This window comes from Rhopalosiphum padi, chromosome 1 (assembly GCF_020882245.1).
Source record: "Rhopalosiphum padi isolate XX-2018 chromosome 1, ASM2088224v1, whole genome shotgun sequence".
NCBI lineage: Eukaryota > Metazoa > Arthropoda > Insecta > Hemiptera > Aphididae > Rhopalosiphum > Rhopalosiphum padi.
The window spans coordinates 38,746,051-38,762,129 of NC_083597.1; the positions used below are offsets into that span (position 1 = coordinate 38,746,051).

At 26.0% G+C, this 16,079-nt stretch overlaps 1 protein-coding gene across 1 annotated transcript; it reads left to right on the forward strand.

Annotated features, from left to right (window-relative positions):
- Window positions 1–11,015: 11,015 nt before the first annotated feature.
- On the forward strand, window positions 11,016–13,003 carry LOC132925672 (uncharacterized). The gene is made up of 3 exons (XM_060990044.1): window positions 11,016–11,131; window positions 12,567–12,819; window positions 12,900–13,003. The coding sequence occupies exons 1-3, from the start codon at window positions 11,105–11,107 to the stop codon at window positions 13,001–13,003; spliced, it is 384 nt and encodes a 127-aa protein (XP_060846027.1). The 5' UTR covers window positions 11,016–11,104.
- Window positions 13,004–16,079: the final 3,076 nt, after the last annotated feature.

Genomic DNA, 16,079 nt, shown 5'->3' on the forward strand with positions numbered 1-16,079 from the left:
TCGATTCTCAGAACTTAGGGAATATGTTTGTTTCACAGTAACCGTAACAGCATTTATTTTATATAATTCGATACTGAAAAGTGATTGTAGATCAACGCGTATTAGCTGAATACTTTAAATTATTGCAAATATTATGCGCATGTCAACCACACAATTCATAAAATATTATTGCATAGCTACAAGCTTTGCTCGAGGGACATAATATTATTATACCTACACCACTCGACTGTATCCGCCATAATTAAATGGTATTTTTCAACGGTACCTGCCTACATTATTTAACAACGAATTAATTAGACACAATAATTTCCGTGTATTTACAATTATTCAGAATACCGCGTGCGTACGAGGCATTTGCTTTTCTGCTAATATAGGTACCGCATTATTATAATATTATAAAATAACAATAATAATAATTCTATACTCTCGACTCTCGAGTGTCTCCGGTGTTTAATTAATTTCATAATATTCTTCCAAGTTGTGCGTGGCACCTATAGTTAATGTTATTCAAAAATCGTGTTGTTGGGACACCAGGCGTGCACATTATGGAATATAGTTCATAAATTACATAAATTACACGCAGCTATAGTTTCCGGTTAAGAAAGCCACTTGTCAATACAATACTATATCTATCTGCAAAGGTGTTATATACTTTTATAATATATATATATATATATAGACATGAAAACATTGCCGTGCACGTAGATTTAATCTTGAGGTGTTGGAGTGGAAGTTTGGCGGAATGGTGGGATGTTCTCCCCTGAGATTTTATAGTTAGACCAAAGATATCTTTTTTTCTCATTTTATGCAGGTCGTTGCTCCGAATTAACCAGAAACACCTCTAATAACCCTTTAAAAAATCCGACACTCGAGACCCACATAACCCGAATAATTTTAGATTTTACAATAATATGTGTTATTTTTTTTTTCTAAAACCCTATTTTTAGTATAAAAAATAATCCGATTATCCAACTTTGATTGCATTCTCTTTTAGAAATAGGATCTAGTTGATATTTTAAAGATTTTAAAATTAAAAATATTTAAAACTTTTTAAAATAAATAAAAAAAAAGAAAATACGAATATTTATTACAATTTAAATATTATTATTAAAATAATTATTTGATAACCTTGGTTACCAAAAAGTTTGACATCTTCGCTCAGAATCATTTTTCATCATGTACAATGATTTATTTTTGAATTTAGATTAAATTATCGCATCAATTACTGTACCTACTAGATGATTAGGTATAATGAACCTTCTCTATATAACAAATCGGTTACATACTTTTTATTTTACGAGTTTTGTGTGATAATTTGTAACTTTAAATTTATTTATTGCGATTTCTTACATTTTATATTATACAAGTCATTTAATAATTATATTGTACAATCGATTGAAATTAGTTATTCAAATTATCGAAATACTTTATCATATTATATAATGCATTATGCTTAAAAGACATTCAATAATATTCTTGGACAGTCAAACAGTCATGTCAAGTATAAAGTAGCAACTGTACCAAAAATATTGGATAAAAAACTAGCGGTCCGCATACACATTTTTTTTTTTTGGAAAAAATATTGTATTTTCATTTAATTGTCCAATGATTTTGGTATCAGTTAGTCGCAAAAAAAACTAAGAGCGTTTTACATGCTCTTTTAGTATATTTCAAAGAATATTCCAAGTATCTTATAATCTAAAAAAAAAATGGTTTTCAAATTAAGTTTTTCCTTATTCTTTTATATTAACCCGAAAAATAACGGTTATGAGCACACCCAAATGTTTGTTTAAATTTTTTATTCTGGTGTTTGAACACCCAAATACACTCAGCACTAAAAACCCGAAACCCAAGTAAATGATTCGGGTTTAATGATCTCTGGTTTCAAGCTCTAATTTATTGCAGTATATTACAATTTACATAGCATTTTTAAAAGCATTATACTTGAATATTTTGTCTGTGTGCGTTTTATGTAATTACTTATAATTAGTCTTTAAAATGTTTGTATTGTATAAGTACCTAACTTAATTTTCACTAATTTTAATAACCTAAGACTCCTATACGGTATATACGTATAAAAACTTATTATTGATTAATTATTTTATATGTAAAAAGGGGAATTTGCCCCATCCCAAAATAATGCACTATAAATTATACCAATAGTTTTACAGTAACAAGATATGGATACATCCTCATTTTTTATAACAAAGACCCAAATAATAATAACAACTCGTATACCGATCACTATATGTCGTCACATTGCTTTTATTCTTGTCTTAGACAACTTTTTTTTGTATTTTAACGATACGCGTTTTAAACGATCAAACAACTTTTTAGGAATTCCAAATTTATATCTCATGAAATAATATTAACCAAGCGTTAATATTGTAAAACAAGTTTAAAAAACAGTTGCCTTCCTCAAATAAACAAATAAATAAAAAAAAAAACTTAAAAAATATTACCTATTACTTATAATTATTATAGTCTAACATCACGTAAAAATGATATTATTAGTAATGCGCTTAATGCGATTCGACACTAATTTAATAATATCGTATTAGTTCTAAAATAATTAATTTAATTAAAATGTCGAAATTTATACATAACTGTTTGTTTTTCCTGCATTTTTTTAAAAATAATATTTACAATAAACATATGCACAACGTGTTTACCTTATTGGCCCGAGATATTATCCTTCTCGCATTACATCGGGATAACGATTAGAATGATTAGATATAAGGAAATATATACCTTCGTGTTCGAATCCGGCACAATTCGCATACCAAAATACACTAAACAAACCCCCCAGTGGCCCATATTGTGGTTTATTTTTATACTTAAGCATTAGTCAACAAAACGCAGGTACTTACAAAAGTTTTCTAACTATAATATTATGCAAAATGGCGCTTTGATCATAACTATACGCTATAAAAATGATTTTAATATTCATCATAGACTTATAATTATACAATATAAATATTAATAATATCATTTTTAGTACATTGAAATGAATGAATCATTAGAAGTGTTAATACTACAAAAAACCAGCCAACTACATCGTTTGAAAAGTGGTAAGTATTGTCAACTAACTAAAAATTATAAATTATAATACTTTTATACTCCTTTTATAACTAAAAAAAATTTATTGAACCAAAATAATTCCTTTTTTAACATAATTATATTGCTATTCGCTACACTTTAAATTCAAATTATTAAAATGTAATTATATATTTTGTTCCAATGAAAACAACCTTAAAAATGATATTTATTTGAGAAAATATTGAGGTAATAAACATAATTTTTAGATTCTGAAAGGAACGAGGAATATTTTTAATCTATTTAAGGTCAAAATAATACATTTATATATATTTATAAAATAAAAACCAAGTTAAAAATGAAAATTAAAACTAACTTATAAACTTTTTTTTCAATCGCTAACTGAAGAATACGTGACATGCGTAATATCCGTCTATAAAATTTAAATAAATCGAGAGACGGAAAAAACTTCTATAAAATGCTCCAAGATATTAAACTTAAATACAAATAATACATTTAAGTCTATATAATAGGATATTGCATAGGAACAGGACCTTAGCGATTAATATAAGTTACGTTACCGAGTTAACAGGACGCCGCAACCACATGCGTTGTCTACGTCTTATAATATAAAATATCAAGTTTTTGTTCAGAAGTTTCAATTTAATATAGTTATCTTTAATAATAAAGTAAATTGCATTAAACATAATATTATAACTGGAAAGTAAAAACATATTATCTTTGGATTCACTTTTTTTACTACCTACATATATTTTAGTTTTTGAGCACGCTATAAGTATATTATATAAAATATTAAAATTCAAAATTTCTCCTATATTGCTTAAAAATTAAAATATCATAAAAAACTTACGAAAAACACAAATAATAATATATTCTTACCTTTAAATTTGGTAATAGCATGTCAATTTTCTCTAATAATATCAAAGCTTACTGTACAAAATAGAAACTGCTGAACACAAATTTTCCATGTTTGTAATACATAGATAACACATAATATATGGGTGTTGCATCCTCTTCTTAGAATCATATTATCATGTGTAGAATCGTAATAAAATATAATATTTTATATAAGTGTTACCAATATTACGAAATTAAGCTTTAAAAGGGAAAAAATATGATAAAAATGGAAAAAAAAATCAAATTAAGACGTTTTATATATTTTAGATTATTTATCCAGAAAAGTAAACGTGATAACTATACGTAATAAGTCAATGACTAATTATAAGTTTTATTGAATCGTAAGTTTTATTATTTTCATTTAAATGTATACGTTACATATTAGAAATTTAAAAGTTCATTATGAACATAAATTACGTCCAATATAAATTATATTACATTTTTTGTATCATATACGATACGATAATGCAAAGAAGTATTGTGAAATAAGAATATATAAGTACAAGACGACAATAACTCTTATCGGTTATCATCATAAACTCTTATCATGTGCTCTATGTCATTTCTATAAAATATAATATTCTTACAAATCGTTATGTATCGTTTCGAGCAAAGAAAGTGTATTAATTAGTGAGTACATTTCCGTGTATTTATCGTTAGGTAAGTTTTTGGTTGACAATCGTTTTCTTAACATTGAACGTCGGAAATAAAGATTGAATAGTATAAGGTGTTTTCGTATTTAACTTGTTTATTCAAACAAAATAAAATATAGATATACTCTTACAGTTCAAGTTGATTTTCCTTGAATTCCTTGTACATTAATGTTCAATATTGACAGACAATTCAAAAAAAAAAAAATAACATATGTACAAAAACTACGCATAGAGTGTCAACGTATATACGCACGTACTTGTAGTTGGTAACACACAAGTATTTGCGGTGCATTTTTTTTTGTTCAAATATAGTAGTCTAAATAAAACATAAAAATCTGAGAGATTAGAAAACGAAACAAAAAGGTTTTCATCGCAGGTAAGTTATTATTTTTACCAGACAAAAAAATGTCAGTTCTATTTTTTTAAATTATGGGCAGATTACAGTTATAAAATTATGTATTTATCAAAGTCGTGTTTTATGACATATTTTGAACATTTACAATTATATCATAATCATATAAGAATAAAACAATTATTTAGTAAACAACACACATCACATGAATTCCACGGCTAAATAATATAGTATAATATGCATAATCCGAAATTGGGTTGTTTAAAATTTAAATTAAGTAATTAACTCTCCAACGTTAGATTTGTATACGTCCGTCAACAAAATTAAAATTTGATTTATTTTCTACCTACACGTCTTCACATTGTAAAACTTTATTATTGACATATTCAAAATATAATCAATTTTAAATTATATACAATTGCACATAATATATTAATGTGTCATACTATCATAAACTTAATAACAGTTTTAAATAGAATTACTCAAGTTGTCAATTTGTATAGATAATCATATAATTATTATATTATAAAATTATTTATAATTAATGAAACAAAAATTAATGCTTGTTATAACAATCATTTTAAATGGTTATTTGTTGGTGTGCAATAAATATTTTTTCCAAACACAGACATCAATAAAATCAAAAAATCGAAGCAACGATTAAAAAAAAAAAAGATTTATGATGAAATAATCTTGCAAAAACTAAATACTACATTAACAGATTTAAGAAAATCAAAAGACACTTGCAAGACTCGGGCTGACGAGCAAGACGCGTCCGAAAAAAAATTATTGTCTTCGATAAAGTAATTTTGTTACAATATTATTATAGCTCAATACAATTAACCTTTTATTGTATTTTTATTATATTTCATAAAAAAAAAAAACGTTTATAATAGCAATATCTTAAACTTTCGTAGTAAACTAAAGAAGCAAGTTTTTTTTGATTGGTAATTAATGAAAACAAATCGACGGACATTTTATAAATTCTTAGAATAAAATAGATTTTTAATACGAGTATTATTATGGTTCGGTGTTCATGAAAAAAATAATATATGTCGAGGAAAATCTAAAAGATAATTTATTACTGCAAACCGTTTAGGTATTATTATTTATTTTTTAACTCGAAAATAATGTATTAAACTTGTAGATAATTTACACCCATATTATACCATAATACTCGCACATAAGACGTGTACAATATTAATGTATTTCCCTGTGATTATTTTCGAAGATATTGTTACCTGAACCTGTATATAATATACCTATACGTTTATTGTTTGAGAGACAATTGGTCATAATCAATTTTTAAAATGCGAATAAGTCTCAGTAATCAATATAAAATGTGCTTGCTATTAATATTATTATTACATTTGACTGTCTAGTAGGTAGGATCCAGCTTACTTCTGATAGTAGGACTGACTATTAAATATTTAAAGCTTTGCGTTGTTGTTTTTAAATCAATAAGGTATAAAAGCGGTAGGCTTTCCATTTCAATCATCAATATAACAATACGTTTAATTACTTAAACGATTTAAACGTATAATATTTATTTTTTATTATTATTATTATTATTATTAGATAAAACCTGTAGGCAACTATAGCCATTGGAAAAATTAAATTACAATGTTACTATTATAATTTATAATATATTATTTTTTTAATCAAGTAAAATAAATCGAATTATTTTAAATCGTAATATATTACATAGGTATACCTGTATATTACACTGATGTTATACCTATATATCCATTTGCAATGCACCGGGAGAAACCGTAAACCCAAACAACGACTCGGTATATCATTCACATTAAAATAACTATTTTTGAAAATCAAATTATAATCTTTTATTATAACATATCACAATATACCTACTACCTACCCCAAAGACTACTTCACGCCGCGATAAACGGATTTAAAACACAGTACGGTGTTTGCATACACAAATCCATATTCAACGGAAACGACTACCGAAAAAATCATGTAATTTTCAGGTATATACCTCCTATACCGCGTTAAAAAAAAAAAAAATAATAATAATAATTTCAGAAACACTACGCGTCCCACGTGCAGACGTGCGCCACATCGCGGGCATTCATTATTTTTCATTTTTATCATTTCTCTTCGTCGTGTATATTATTATATTCCGCTGGGCGTTATTATTAATCATGCGGACCGGCTGGATAGCGCCCGACATAATTCGTACGTTATAATATTACGTTGTGTGCGCTCGAGCCGTTTGTATAAATATTCGTCTATATATTATTATTTAATAGCACATTCGAGTTTGTTTTAATAACAAGACTGCACCAAAAACTAAATGGATAAGAGCGCAGCTGTGCGAGACGAGTTCGTTTGCGAGAATTATGACTGGTCAAAACAAAGTTACAGTGAATTCTTACGAAACATTTACGAGATATGCATAATACTATAATTTATAATATTCGCGTGTAGCCGGCAACCACCTGAATAAATCGTAGACCATTGTCAGAAACGGTTATAAAATTCTTGTCGGTCGTTGTATAAATTATTACCTATACATACGTGCGGAATTATTACGTCATCTGCGAGTGAAATGGAATCAGTTCGATGATAAAAGGAAAGGATTTGTCGGTCTCCAGACGAGTAGTATAAATGTATAACATTATGTTCGAACACTAATACCACTGTATAGCTTTATATATATATATATATATATATATATATAGTATATACGTATATATGTATATATAATACGTAGTTACGGCACTCGTCTGCGAGCTTTTATCGTCCGTTTTATTTTATCGCAGAAATAATACAATCGTCTTCGGTATATTGACAATAAATACATCACGCATTAATAATCCTACATAATGTTCAAGGGAGCTGTATTGTTTACATTTTTATTGCAACTGTATAGATCACAAGCTAAACGAGAATTCGGTCTTACGTCGGCATGATGTTTTTGTTTCTGCCGGCGCTCGTTTTCAGTTAAGGTTAAAGTTCATGTGGAGTATCGTATAACATATTTATTTGTAAATTTGAAATCTTATCTACACGCCATTATATGATGGGTACTTGTTGAAGACAATATAGTTTCGTATATGGTTTCCGCAGACAAACGCGATCGATATTAGATATTATCCTGGTTGATTTTTATTCAAACATTGTTGATGGAGAGAAATTTCATTATTCGAGCAATAATTTTAATTGGTGTTGATGTAGAACCGTCGTACGAATAATTTTATAATATTAATGTACACCATATTACTCATAAACATTTGAAATATTCTTGCCACTTATCCAAGCTTTTAATCTGAGACTTCTATACATTTTTCGAGCCCACTATAGGGTTAAATCATTGGAATAAATAAATTTACTTTGAGTTATACTTACTTTACATACAAATTTTGAATAAAGTTTAACTTGCTAATTGCTTACACTTTCATAATATTCTATTTCCAAACACTATTTTATGGCAGCGTTAAACTTTGCGATAAAAATGTATGGAAGAAATATATCACACTCAGCTAAATATATTTATTATAACTATTTTTATAACTTTTAGAGACTTGGATGAAAACATCGAGAAACTTACAAACAAGATGATTGCTGAATTTAATAAAGTTTTTATTGAAAATTACATTAGCAATCTTGTGGCATGTGAATTTTATTCAGAACAAAATGTGAAGTTAAAAATACCAAATGTTCTGTTTGATGAGATGACAATAAAAGTAAGAAAACAATATTAATCGTTGGCTAGATTAGCGCAGTACATTTATAGTATATACTATATATTGTATTATATATTTTAACACTATATGTTGAGAACAATGTTTTAACGAAACAATTATACATTTATAAGTATAAATATTGTTTGGACAAGATTTTTTTAAGAAGACCTAAAATATGTTTATATAACTCCTTAAAAAAGTTATCTCATCTATTAATAATTTTTAAATTATTTCATTTATTTAAATTTGAATAATATAGTATGTCAATTAATTAAAAACCTTAAACCAGTAGCCAGTTATATTTCAAATTACAATTCAATATATATTGCAGATACTGTAATACAGTTTTTTTCAATATATGATATAATTAATAACAACCTCCCTTATATAAATAAAATAAAATAAAAAATCATTTAACTTTTAAAAAAAACTTTTTTTGAAAAGTTCAAAAATAGCCGCCATTTTTATAATTACTTATTTTTAGTATAGAAAAAAAATAATTTTGAAATTAGTTGAATTTTGAATGCACGGAAGAAACTTATTTCAAAAAATACAGCATGATATGCACATTATTCTCTGGTGGCAAGAGATTAGTTTCCCGGAAAAATAAATTGGTAGAGATAACTATATTTGTACACTATAATTATTGCTACTTTTGAGAGTTATTTTTCAATTTTTGGACATTTTAAGTGAGAGCTTAAAAAACTATAAAAAATTACGGTAAAAATGATAAAATGAGTACCTATATAGTTATATTATAATTTATTCTTTATTGATGTTTAATCTTATGATGTTATATTAAACATACTGAACACATGCCCAACAATAAAAGTTATGCGCCAAAGCTTATCTGATTATCTCATAATCGTTTCATTGAATGCAACGGTACATAGCTTTCAATTTCAGTAGGTGCATATGTATTACATTAATATATTTAATAAGAAATACACTTTTATTTTGGCTATTTTAATTATATATATGTGTGTGCGTGTGTGTTTATTCGACCATGAACATATTTTATTATTGAATAGCTTTACTGGTATATATAGTATTAACATTACTCCTATAATACTTACATTTTCATTATCATCATGAGTCACCCTGTTTAATAAGTAGAATATGTATATATTTATCGTTCTAATATTTAAACGTTATTATTACATTAAATATTTGATGTTTCATAGTAGTTCTTCTAAACAAATTATAAAATTACGATATTTATATTTTATAACAATAATAATATCATAATATAAAAACCATAACAATACGGCGCAATAGATAGGCAATTTCGCTACACCACTGTTATGAATTAATTAATTGTATACCCAAGTATTATGGTTAACTGTTATAAGGTTAAACTTTAAATGATTGAATTATATTATTGATTATACTAATACATTTTTATGAAAATGTTTCATTATACAAAATAGTGTTACCCAAATAGTATCTTAGCACAATGTAATTTAAAAATTTTTAATATAATATACGTTCTACGATTATGTTTAGTCAATTCGGTAAAAAAAATCTAAAAAAGAATTAAACATCAATACACATATAATATTCCAATATTTTTTTCGTATTTTTATAAATAAAAATAATGACTAGCTTTAATCTTAAGAGGATGCCGCACCCACGTGTGTTGTAATCGTCTTACAAAAAAATATATAATGATATAATACAGCAAATTTTCGTTTTACAGAATCAATTTTGTCGTTTAATACTAAAAAAACCTATTATCAGTTATATTTATAAGTTATGTGGTTTAAGTATGATAAAAATCAATATATAAATACAATAATAATGGTACTTAAATAGTTATATTTTAATTTGATAATATGACCTATTCACTATATTATTATTAAAACATTGAACACATAACTGATTTCCCTCACACTAATTCGGAGTATTGTAGATAAGTTGTAACATTCGTAAGATGATAACTTTGGCACTCGCCAAAATTCCAGATAACATGAATATTTACGAGAATTTAATTAAATGGAATCAATTCCAGATGTAATAATAATTTTTTTTTAAATGTGTATTTTTTTTTTAATAATAGACGAGTACTATATATTTTAAAATTAAGCAATATATTAAAAATATTTTTTTTTTAATTAAACGCGGTATCCATACGAAATATATATTATTAAATAAATCGTTACTGAATCGTTCAAACATTAAAGTATAAATTGACTATTTATGGTTGAACTGATTTAATCTCTTACGAATTTCATTTTTATGATAGGCTGTATCACTTTATAACCGCAGAATAACAGCTGTTATTCTGCGGTATAACCAAGCTATGATAAGCATGGAAGGAATATTATAATTCATCAGTTATCAATAATTAACTACAAATGTTGGTCTCGTCTATCGTTTTAACATGATATTTTTAAATCTGAATTTTAATAGTTTGCGTACATGATACATCTTCAATGTTCTTCATCTTCTTCGTTTACACGGTATAATTAATTTATTATATATTTCAAGATGACATAATTAAAAGAAAATTACAAATTATTTTGGTTTTCACTTTTAATGCATAATATTTTAATAATAAATCTTATTTGATATACATCATTCATTTTTGTTTTTGATAACATAATAATTGTTATTTATTAAATACTAATTTTTATTACCGTGAATTCTTCAATATTCCCGGTTATTTCCAAAGTTCGTCAGTTACTCCCACGAATTTCCACAAAATTACGTTACCAAAAATTGACCAATCTAAGACGGGAGCAACACCCATGAGTGTTACTTCTACTTAAATTACAAAAGTTGAATGTAATTGGGCATAATATTATAATCAAAATATCGATCTAATTTATATTCGTTTAAGCAGTATAATATAATATAATCATTCTGAAATTTAAATCTTGCCAATCTCGGAACGACATGGTGATTTATAACTAAACCGTGCAAACTAAAAAAAGTGACAACCGCTTAGTATTCTTTTAGAAATCTACAAGGACAATATTTACAGAACGAATAAAAGTAATGTCGTCGTTTAACATAAAAACAATAATTTCTAATAGTGGGAAAAAAGTATAACTAATGGCTTACTGGTAGCATAGTTATTATTTGTTAACGACCCACATTTGTAAACTGGGTAGTTTTTAATAGTCTACCATTTCGTTAGCAAATAGCTTCAATAATAATACAAATAACTTTATACTCATAGCGTCTCATAACATTACGTTATGATATTCTCTTTACTTATTACGAAAAAAGAATGTATACAAGTTTGAAATGAAACATTAGTTATCATTATAACATTTCATCTACAAGCATAATATTATAACAATTAATACGCTGAAACAATAATATATATATATATATATATATTTACATTCAAGTCAACTCAGACAAATACTTTCAAATGACAACCAATTTAAATATAGTTCAGAAAAATAAAAATAATATTATGACAATGACATTATAAAATAATGGCTACAATATGAGTAATATACTTTAATGTTCTGTTTACAGTATAACTAAAGTGTAGTTTTTAAATTTATATAAAATGATGATATTGCAGGAATGTACACAAAGCAGATGTTTATTTTATAAAATATTATTGTATTTGAATATTATGTTTGTCACGGGACGCGAATCCATTTGATAATAATTAATATATATATATATATATATTTATAACATTTGCTATTTTATGAGATAATCATTGTAACACGAATATAATAGGTGCTTACCAAAACACAGTCACTCGAAAATGTTTTTCATTAATTATAATTAACAGTTATTGCCAAAAATTATATCGTTCACATTTCCATGTCTGGTTTTGTTTTGATCTAGTTTAATCGAACGAGTACGATAAATAAAAATAATAATAAACCAATAAATTAATTGTGTTATACATCATGCATTTATATTTAGATAAATGAATTAGAGATTGAAGCAAACAAACTACGAAAGTTGACCGACACGCGTGTTGACATGTTGAAACAAGAAAGAAAAAAGAACGAAGAAAGTCAAACTAAAATATTAAGTTTAGAAGTGGATGAAAGACGAAAGTCATTGAAAAAGTCTAATAAAATAATAAAAAATACCAAGGTCAAGATATCGCAATGTAAAGACCTTTTCACGGAAGCCGTTCACGTGGGCAACGGATTAGAGGGCTGCATCAAAGGTACGTGGTCTTGAATTATATATATATATAGTTGTTTGTCAATATGTTCAATTGATTTTTATTATCCAAATATAATTTAGTGTTGTCGAACTGTTCACGAAGTGTGATGATTGAAAACCATGGGAAAACTCTAGTGAAAATAATGGAAGAAGAAAAGGAAGTGTCTTCGTCCAACGTAAGATAATATGCCATATATCTATTATGATAAATGCGACAAAATGTAAAGAATATAAGCACAAAAGTACTTCGTGGAGTAGGGAATACTAAGAAAAGTAAAAGTCTGACAATCGGGAAAAAACCATCATATAGCTATGGCCGGGAAGAGTGGGGGTTAGTGTGGGCAAAGATCGATATAATGGGAGTTGGGCAGTCGGTAAGACATAACAAATAGCCCGTGAAGACTTGGAACTTGGAACTACCTACTTATAGTAATAGAAATGCTACTCTGAGATATTTAGAAAATCAGTATCAATTGATGTTTAAAGAGTAGTATTACATTTTAAACTAATACTATACATGTGTTATAAATTGCATTTAGGTTTTCAACATCGCAGTATAGAGTTTGAAGTTAGTAGTTATTACTTTCAATTATAAAATCCCAGTTAAGTTAATTAATACAAATAATTATTTTTAAGAAATTAAAAATTCTTATTAAATCTATATCGAATTATCTATTTCATCAGATTCATTTTATTTTTTATAATTATACTGATAGACAATTTGACACCTGTGAGCTGCATCCGTTACTATCTACATATTTTTTTAAATAAATTAAAACTTGATCTTTGTGGTACTTTAAAAATCAAGAAAATTAAGTACTTAACTATATAAACTGAATAAAGTTAATCGAGACATACTAAGGTTTACTTGTGTCTCAAAAATGATTAAGTATTACAGAAATATTATTAAAATTCAATGGGTGAGAGGGAAAAAAATAAAAAAGGAAAAATAAGTTAACAACCCTAGTAAAACTTAACTTTTGGTCTTGGTGAATCTACTTCCTGCTACACTAATACACCTTCTTTGGATGACTCAAAACTAGACAAACTAATGATTATCATTCATCGTTTACCCGTGATCTGTCCTGGTTGTCCTATTTTAAATAATTTATAATTCGTATATTTCGTACTAATTATCCAAACGCCGCATGGAACTTTTACTGAGAATTTCTTTACCTGTCCTAGGAACGTGTATCTGGTTAGTAGTTAAAACAATTCATAAAATAATAATCCTATATAAATAATATTACGTAGTATATAGAAACAAACTTCAAAAAATATTTCTGAATTATAATTTAATATTAATTCAAAAATTATAACCTTGAGGAAGTTATGCATTAAAATTGTTTTATTGTTCACTACAAAAGCTTAACTGCATTTGTTTGTGACAACTGAAGGGAAATTTAAGGGATGACAACGAACCGTTCAAACATAATAATACACTGTAGAACTTTGTGGAAATGAAATGACCATTATAGCAAAAGTCACAAGTCAAGCGTAGTTTTTTATTGATTAAAAACCGATGTGTATACCAAACATTACTATAGTAACTTTGATAACCACTATATTTAGAGAATTTTGATTTATTTTTCTTTCATTATTTTTTTTATATGTATGTATAATGTACATATATTATTTTACTTCTACGTACAAAATTTTCTATTTATTTTTTTTTTTTTGATTTTTAAATTAATTAAATGTGATCACTTATTATAATATAGTTTTTGGTATGGACATTTGAATCATCATTTTTATTCTTAGTATTGGTATTATTATTTTCCCCAGATTTTTGACCAGAAATTTTAATTTCTATTTTCTACATTTATAAATACTTGTGAATCTTATAACAAATTTGCACAGAAAATAAATCTTATTTCAATCGATAAATAAATAAATATCAAGCCAGTACGCGTGACGTTTTTTCTTCTTGAATTTTTTTCAACTTTAAATTTTATTGATTAAACAATCTATTTTTCAATTTATTTTATGTATTTTATCTGGTATAAAATAATTATTTACAATAAGTACAAGTATTCTATCGATATGTATTGGATTGATTGTGGGTGGATCAAGAGCAAGAGGCACCCAATTGAAGTTATTTCGATTTTTTCGTAATAAAATATATTAATATTACCGGGTATGTAGTATTGATACACGATATAATAATTATACAGTTGCTGATATTTCATTTGAAAACACTAAACGATAAATTGTCATTTAGTCAATATATACAATTAAAAAACTCTAAATCATAATATTTCTCAAAATTTGTTTATAATTACTAATCAGTGTAATCACAGTCAATTTATTTTGAAATCAAATTTCAACTTAATTATTCTTTCTTGCGTCAACACAAATTGTTGTTATATAAATAAAGAACACTATTGTTTTATCTTTCTACTCGATTTACTTGAAAATCACTTTTCATTGTCCTTAAGCTATTTTTACAACCCTGTACTTATAACAAGAAAACTCATTCAGTAGAAATACGGTATTAAAAGTATACACAAAAAGTTCATTAACTTTAATTCAAAAGGCTCATATTTTGGTGTACATTTTTAATACTCGCTGCTTTACTCCCTTATTGTTTAAATGTTTCAAGCAATATTCCATAAAGTCGTCATTTTTTAAAACAGAATGTTCTTTTTATAGCCATTTTCAATTATTTATTTATTTGATGCGCAAAACCAACAAGATTATTTATTCGGCTAATAGATTAACCTAGAATTTATTAAATTTACTTTTCCTACTATGATTAGCAGAATTATATGAACATTTTTGTGATATCATCCAAATAATTTCAAACATTATTTAAAAGCGATAACTTTTAAATGTCAAGAGTTTTTGTTCGACGATATTGTTCGCAAGCCATTAGTTTATCGAACTACGGTACCTATCAACCGCAACCACTTAGAGGGTCATAAAAAGAAGTGCATTTGAAATAAATTTCATCTTTATTGGTACGGTAGTTGTAAATTATATTGAAACGGCTTTATATGGATTTTGTAAAATCGTATCAGATGAAATTTTATAACTCGTAACTATACAAGTTTATTTGAAATACAATATAAACAAAATTATTAATTAAATAAACCTTTAAAAATTTCAAATTATGGCGCCAGTTTTAAATTATTATTATTATTATTATTTACAATTATACACATATACCTATCTTATATATATATATATATATATATATATATATATATATATGTATAGACTATGTTAACAGGGCCAGTGATCATTTTATTGTAAACCTGC

Excerpts from the sequence above, each read along its gene's own strand:
- LOC132925672 (XM_060990044.1), top strand. The coding sequence starts at position 11,105 with ATGTTCTTCATCTTCTTCGTTTACACG. Across the intron at positions 11,132-12,566 it reads TCATCTTCTTCGTTTACACG|ATAAATGAATTAGAGATTGA; the intron begins GTATAATTAATT and ends ATTTATATTTAG. Across the intron at positions 12,820-12,899 it reads ATTAGAGGGCTGCATCAAAG|TGTTGTCGAACTGTTCACGA; the intron begins GTACGTGGTCTT and ends AATATAATTTAG.